Raw genomic sequence first — 8,175 nt, 5'->3', positions numbered from 1 at the left:
TATTTGCTTGGACATCAAATATTCCTTTATTAAACAGTTCATGTTCTTGGAACAGACAAAGAGGTTGCATCAATCAAACTGTCACAGGGTGATTTTTGTATTATTAAGGATGACGTGTTCAGGACATTCATTGTAACTTTGATGAAGTTGCAGACAGAACTGAGTAATTCAGGGTTATTGCAAGGATAAATTGTAGCCAAAGTTATCTGGAGCACTAGAGTTATATTTTGAGATAAAGAATAGCTGTAAGTGAACTGTGGACAGGGATAAACATATACACAGTCAAAGAGAGGTATATAAATATTTTAACGAGAGATACAAGGACTGCAGATGCTGGAATCTTAAACAAAACACAAAATTCTGGAGTAACTCAGTGGAGGACATGGATTGACCACATTTCGAGTCTGGACCCCTTCTTGAGACTGATTATAGTAGGGAGGACAATGCTGGATAAGAAAGGTGGGAGCAAGCCAAAGCCTGGCAAGAGATAGGTGGAAACAGGTGGGGGGGGGGGGGGGGGGGGGGGGGGGGGGGGGGGGGGGGGGGGGGGGGGGGGGGGGGGGGGGGTGTTGGTGTTGATAAGCAGATGGGTGGAGTAAGTGACAAAGGCTAGAGATGAAAATTAGATAAAAGAGTGTTAAATAAGGAGAGAAGATAAGTAAAATGTAAAGCCAGAGGGAGGGATGTGGGTAGAAGGGGATGGGAGGAGGGCCGGGCAGTGGGAGAATTGGGTGTGCACTGGGGTGGTGGGCACAGGAAAGAGAGAGAGGGTTAGAGGGTATTACATAAAATTTGAGAATTCAGTGCACGTACTTTTGGGATATAGGATACCCAAACAGAATATGTGATGCTGTTCTTCCATTTTGTGTCTGAAGTCTGATGAAGGGTAGCGGCCTAAAATTTTGCCTATCCATTCCCTCCACATATACTGCCTGACCTGTTGAGTTACTCCAGCAATTTTTGTTTTGATATAAATATGCTAAATTGTGTGAAACCTATGTAAAGTATAGAATGCGGAGATTATAATATTACGTTGCAATTTTTTTTAATCCTTTTGTAATTTCAAAGAATATCTCTCGTCTTTTATTTATAGTGTTGGTATATATTATTTTGTATGCATGTTTGATTGCTTTCAATAGATTATAATAAACTTTGTCGAAGAGTTCTGGGTTGTGGTGATCTGAGAGCCTCGACTAGTTTTCATTCACCTTGACAGGTTCAAGTTGAACTCAGTGGATAGGTAGAAAACCATCTACCGCAAATAACTTAAGGGCCTGTCCCACGAGCATGTGACTCCATGCGGCAAGCGCAACCTAACGTGGTCGCTTGAGCCGTACGGCCTCGCGGGGCCGGTCCCACTTCGATCGCTGGAGCCGTATGGAGTTGTGCGGAGCTGGTCCTGACCGCGCGGGGCTCCGAAAAACTGACCGTGTTCAAAAATTCCGCGCGGCAACGGCCTGCCGGCCCGCAGCCGCCTCGACGCCGTATGCACCACCTCGATGGGCGTGCGCAGCGTCTCGACACTGTACGCAGCGTCTTGACGCCGTACGTCACGCGCGAACTTCCCGTGGACTTCGCTTGAACTTCACGTCACTCACTCGACCTCCGCGCGGCTCCCTTCAAGCATTTCTTTATTTTGTTTTTTTCTCTCAAGCTAATTGACTTCACAGGGTGAGGCAGCTGAAATTAAATTAAATTTGGCAATCAAAAGAAACAGTTTCCATTCTTGAAAGGAAAGCATTTGCAAAGCACTGGGGAGAATGTGAGGGATTGGGCCTCGCTGGCCTACTCTTGCACACAACCGACATGGACTTGAATGGCCTCTTTCCATACTGTAACCTTTCCGTGATTATCATTTACCGTGATTATCATATTAGCTCTTTCTTTCTCGTAACATCCATTGATGCCCTTCCTCCTCTCAGTATCCTCATTACTTGAAATAAAACTTTATTAGACTATTATACTCAAATATTTCAGTTGCTTAAACATGATATTCAGAGATGGTGGATAACAACCTTACAAAAAAAATTGTTGATAAATTATTTTTTTAGTAATAAACTGCATCACATTACCACTCTCAAATATCAAGGATCCTTTATGCAAGGTTATTCATGTTTATTATGTTTAATTAATAATTGGTGCATTTAACAACTTAAATTACAATGGATTTAATACAGTATTACTTCTTTACCGTCATCAAATTGCTGAAGAGCTAAATAAGTATTTCTTGCAAAATCATTAATGAAGAGACCATCTACCCGTTGTGCATGAAAATGATTTATTGGTCACAAATAAGTCATGTATATTTGGTTGCAACAAAGGTAATAGACATAATTGAATGTAATGAGAATTATTTAGCCATACAGTTGCAAATCATTGCCAGACATTCTGACAGCAAAATAAGTAGCAAATATTACACAGGCAATTTGGATCATTGCCATAAATCAGCATCAACATTTGAAGACTATTAACATACTGTAATTACTGAAGAATATGAACATAATTTGGCCAAACCAATTTAATAGCAGTTCCTTACATAGGCTCAAAGCTTTAAAATGAAATCTAATGCATCAATTGCTTAAGTGTGTGTGTTGTGTGGAGCATGTGTGTGATAGAGTAATGTCTATGTGTAAATGAGAAAGGGGTGTTTATGTGTGAGAGATGTATTTGTGTGAGTGAGAGAAATGTATAGGTAAGAGGTGTGTAACTGTTAGTGAAAGCAAGCTGGGTGTAAATATGAGAGATATGTAGGGTTGAGTGAAGGGATTCAATTTCCACTTCGGTAAAAGGAAACAAAAGGTAGATTAGTATCTAAATGGATAGGCACTGTAAATGTACATAGAGGTCTAAGTGTTTTAGTGGATGAAACATAAAAAGATAGCAGGCAGGTCCAACAAATAATTAAAAAGGCAAACAATATACTGCGTTTTATCATGAAGGGTGTGTAGTTTAAAAATAAGGGAGGTTTTGTTATAGTTATGCAGAGTCCCTACTATTTTACTATGATTGTGTGAGAGAGAGAAAGAAGAGGGAGAGCGAGAGAGAGATGACAGCAAGGTGAGCGAGAGGTGCAAGTGTGGATGGGAGAGAGGAGCAAGTGTAAATAGGAGAGAGATGTTAGTGTGAGAGAGATATATTTGTGTGAGAAGGATAAGCATGTGTGGGAGTACGGTGATGTATGTGAGAAAAAGATGTGCAAGTGTTAGAGCAAGATGTGTATGGGTGAGTGAGAGCAGATATATGCGACAGAGCTGTGATATATATGCAAGAGAGACATGCATATGTGAGAGAAGATATGGATAAGTGTATCCATTTGAGTAAGAGAGATTAACAACATTAATGTTTAAGAGACCTTGTGCTTACATTAATTATTTTCCTGATATACCCACAATTTTCAGCAATGCTGAGTTATGAACCTCTTTCCAGTAAAGGCATCTGTTTTACTTGCACTCGGTCTCAAATGAATCCATCTTCACAGTGGTGGTATCTGAGCTGGTTTCCATCGAAGAGTACTTGCAATTAAATGACAATCTTCAAGACTTGTTAAGCCACAAATTATCTTATAATCTCCATCTTTAAAAGTTCTGGCAATTGTACTTTATTCTTGCCAATCAATTTATTACATAAGAATAGACAAAATAAAGAAATCTTTCTGCAAATATTTCTGAGCAATCCACATGCTGGATAGATTCACCCCTTTTTCTGTCAATTATCCACTACAATACCACTTGGATTTTCAGATTTAACAATGACCAGGGTGCAAGTAAAACAGATAGAACAGATAGCTTTGCTGGTAATTGGTTCATAATTCAATACTGCATAAACTAACGTGCAGGACAGGAAAGTAAAGACATTATTGGGTGGCAAAGGAGCTAACAAACAAATTATAGAGAATCCTGATCTGTTCATGACCCACTCAGAGGCTTATCACCTTTGTCAAGCCAATGATAATGACTTCAGAATCCCAAATACAGTCCTTTGACAATTTTATTTGGTAGTTAGTGTAATATTTGAAAGCTTTGCTTGAGTGAATTAAATATCAGTGGATTTGCCAATTCTAACCAGCTATTCAGTGGGATTTACACGCCTAATGTGCCTTAGCAAAGATAATGATTGTATTGTCTTTGTGACTTCTCTGTACCTCAGTGCATAAACATATGGGGAAACCGCTTTGGGTAACATCATAAGCATATTTGCCATTGACATATTGATCCAGAGTCCTGTCGCATAGGAAATCAGGTCCAGTTCTTGGAGTGCGCCCCCTGCCACCAACACAAGCAAGGGAAATAAATAAAAGAATAGGAGCATTGAATGAATAACAAAGGTCTGCCGTGCCCTGGAGTTGCCAGACCATATTCCTGATGTCTTAGTTTTATAGTACAACATGATGTAGCTAGTGGAGATCAGTACTAAACATATTAGAAAGTAAATTACTGTAAAACTGTAGTAAATTTTTAACAAAGGTAATCGAAGGACAGAGAACAGGAATATTATGGGTAAAATACAAATCGATAATGTCGATAACGGATTCTGTTGAGTTGCCAGTGTCAAGAAATAGATGACGGATGGAGCTACGGCAGAGACAATCCAAATACAAAGAATTACTTTCAGGGTCCTGGATTGTGATAAAAGTGAGGGATAATGAAGCGGCCAACCAACAGCCACATATGTGTCCACCACCATAGCAGTGACTGTCAGGATTCCATTACAATAAGCCACTGTTAGCACATACAATAGCGTTTCACAAACAACTCGAGGCATTCCCACGCCTGCAGCATTAAGGATGTCAATGAACGTGTTCAGTACTGAATAAATCAAATCATTGACCAGAGTGTTGGCAAGCAGAAGGTACCTGGTCTCCTGGCGAAGGCTGTTGTTTGAAAATATGGCCATCAGGACTACAGGAGTGGCCAGAAGTGAAGCCAATAGACAAATCATCAGAGGAACCATCAAAATATTTGTTTTGGTCTGTCCCAAAGCATTTACCCATGCCTGGATGATTTTGTGTTGAAAATGAAGTTCCACAGAATGTGAAAGATTTGCAGAGAATTGCACAGTAACAAGTTCTTCACCTGGAAGAAATTGCATTGTAGCTGGCACAATGTTCACATTTAGATAAATTCATTACGTACCGCTTTGATTGAACGCATGACCATAAATCTGTCTTTGCTTGCATCCAGTACAGCAAAGAGAGCCCTTCAACTTGATTTGCTCATTATGACTAAAGTCTCCTCAGGCTTATTGCCAATAATAGCCACATTTGGACGCAACCTATGTATTCTTGAAATGTAAAGAAGAAAAATCCTTCTCTTCAAATGAAAAAGGAAGTTATTCACTCAGTTTTCATATGCAGCTCAAAGCCAGTGTCGATATACTGGATTGTTCTCCTGGATTTTAACGTACACAGAACTAAATATTGTAGAAACTGAAAACTATACGATGCGGACATAGCTAGCATTTTGACGAGTTATCTTCATCTCATTAAAAATATTCTCAAAAATAATCTTCATGTGAAATTGGCTTAGTGTCCTCAAGATCATCAGCGCAGCACCAATACCTGTTGCTCACAGCCAAGCAGAGACAGGCTGTAAATTATTTTGTCAGGAAGTAGGTTGGTGATTTGACAGTCATTGTTTGATTTGACACATCACTGGACACATATTTTATTTGACCAATGCCAGTGAATAGGTTACAATTAAATAAACGTCTAAATGAATAACAGCGACAAAACGCATCTCTCAAAATAGCAGTAAACCACAGTTGCCATTACATCAATGTTTATCAATCTAGTACAATAAAAGACTGGATAGACTTGGTTTATACTCTCTAGAATTTAGGAGATTGAGAGGGGATCTTATAGAAACTTACAAAATTCTTAAGGGGTTGGACAGGCTAGATGCAGGAAGATTGTTCCCGATGTTAGGGAAGTCCAGGACAAGGGGTCACAGCTTAAGGATAAGGGGGAAATCCTTTAAAACCGAGATAAGAACTTTTTTCACACAGAGAGTGGTGAATCTCTGGAACTCTCTGCCACAGAGGGTAGTTGAGGCCAGTTCATTGGCTATATTTAAGAGGGAGTTAGATGTGGCCCTTGTGGCTAAGGGGATCAGGGGGTATGGAGAGAAGGCAGGTACAGGATACTGAGTTGGATGATCAGCCATGATCATATTGAATGGCGGTGCAGGCTCGAAGGGCCGAATGGCCTACTCCTGCACCTAATTTCTATGTTTCTATGTTTCTATGATCTTTGTCAGGCGGTTTAGCTGCTGCAGAGAAATCGCTCCGACATCCGTTTTATCAAGTTTTTTAAAAAACATCACAGGATAATTTAATTGCTGGAGTAAAATAAAAATCGACTTCTAACGCCGTCAACGCCGACAAAGGGATGGATCTCACGTACGGGACAGATAAAGGTAAGCGGTTTATTTTACATATAAACGTGCTTCTTAGGATTACTTTAATCCAAATTTTACGTTGCGAAAAGGCGATTTAGGCCCCATACGAACCGGCAGTGTTTTTCCTGCTGATATGGGGTTTAAATTCACCACAAATGCAACGTTCCAAACGATCGCGTTACACAAAATCTCACTCACAAGATGGTTTAAATGCCCATTAATTTATGGGAATTAAATACTAAATTCCTTCCATTTGGCCTATAAATTCATAACAATGAGATTTTAAAAATCCTCTTATATTGTGAATTCTTGTGTTAATGTTATTTGAACACTTAGGCTATTTAAAAATGTGAACCTTTTCTTAAGAAATGGATAGATGTTTAGATCTAGTAATTTTGTAATTAGCTACAATTAGGTAGCTAACTAATTATATGCTTTAATTTCAGGTCATCCATGGGAAGATTCAAACAAGAGGACATGATTTGAGAATTAAGGGATAGACGTTTAGGGGTAACATGAGGGGGAACTTCTTTACTCAGAGAGTGGTAGCTGTGTGGAATGAGCTTCCAGTGGAAGTGGTGGAGGCAGGTTCGATTTTATCATTTAAAAATAAATTGGATAGGTATATGGGCGGGAAAGGAATGGAGGGTTATGGTCTGAGTGCAGGTAGATGGGACTAGGTGAGAATAAGAGTTCGGCACGGACTAGAAGAGCCGAGATGGCCTGTTTCCATGCTGAAATTGTTATATGGTTATAAGGTTATTGTTTCATATTTGTTTCAGAATGCTTCAATCTATAATAACTGAAAATTTCATTCAGTTCTTAATTTTTAAGAAAGTTATGGGCTTTTGACTGTCCTCGATCACAGCTTTTGAGTTAAGTCAATGGAAAAGCAATAGGGAACAAGATGCTAATTTCAGATTATGCAAATAGCCATAACTTTTTTAATGCTGAAGATATGAAAGTGAATTAGATGTCAAATCAAATAACTTCGTTTTATGCTTTATCTGATGGGATAAATTGCAGACTTGATTTTTAAACCTCAAAATTTTGTAACATTGCTACAGAATGGTGCCAGGATTCACGAGAATTGGCTACAAGGAGAGGTTGGACAGACTTGGAATGGTTTCACTGAAGCACCGGGGGCTTAGGAGAGGCCTAAAAGAAGTATCTTAAGTTATGAAAGCCGTAGATCTGATATGCAGTCTGAACCTTTTTCCCCAGAGTGGAAATGTTAAAGGCTAGATAGCACAGCCTTTAAGTGAGATGGCAACGTTTAAATGTGACGTGCAGGGCTGGTGGTGATAGATAACTGGAATGCTCTCCTGGGAATGGTGGTGGACGCAGGTATGATAGTTGCATTTAAGAGGCTTTTAGACAGGCACATAAATATTCAGAGAATGGTGGGATGAGGACCACATGCAGATAGACAAGATTAGTTTATCTTGTCATGTTTGGCACAGACATTGTGAGCCAAAGAGCCCATTCCTGTGCTGTATTGTTCTATAACAACATTAAGTTGAACTTTGCCCAAACACACGATTGGGTAAAAAAAAATCACGTAAAATCCATTTTAATTGTCCGTCAAACAATAATGGAATATGAATGTTTTTATGTTCCAAAGAAGAACAAAATAATTTTAATTTTTAATGGTCCAATCTAAGGCATTATTGACTTACTTTTGATGAAATTCAGCGAGCAAACGCGATAATTCCCGATATTTTGGACCTTTAAATCTCCACGGCAAATGTCCGCTGTTCACTTCCGCTGGATTGGCACC

At 39.4% G+C, this 8,175-nt stretch overlaps 1 protein-coding gene across 1 annotated transcript; it reads right to left on the bottom strand.

The window, feature by feature from the left end:
- Positions 1-1,103: 1,103 nt before the first annotated feature.
- Positions 1,104-5,707, bottom strand: LOC129703538 (probable G-protein coupled receptor 148). Its single transcript, XM_055646098.1, has one exon. It carries the CDS (start codon positions 5,086-5,088, stop codon positions 4,066-4,068), a length of 1,023 nt encoding a protein of 340 aa, XP_055502073.1. The 5' UTR covers positions 5,089-5,707; the 3' UTR covers positions 1,104-4,065.
- Between the last annotated feature and the right edge of the window lie 2,468 nt (positions 5,708-8,175).

Source organism: Leucoraja erinacea, chromosome 14 (assembly GCF_028641065.1).
Source record: "Leucoraja erinacea ecotype New England chromosome 14, Leri_hhj_1, whole genome shotgun sequence".
In the NCBI taxonomy this organism is placed as follows: domain Eukaryota; kingdom Metazoa; phylum Chordata; class Chondrichthyes; order Rajiformes; family Rajidae; genus Leucoraja; species Leucoraja erinaceus.
Note: the sequence above shows the minus strand (reverse complement) of the source record. Positions and strands in the feature narration are given on the sequence as shown.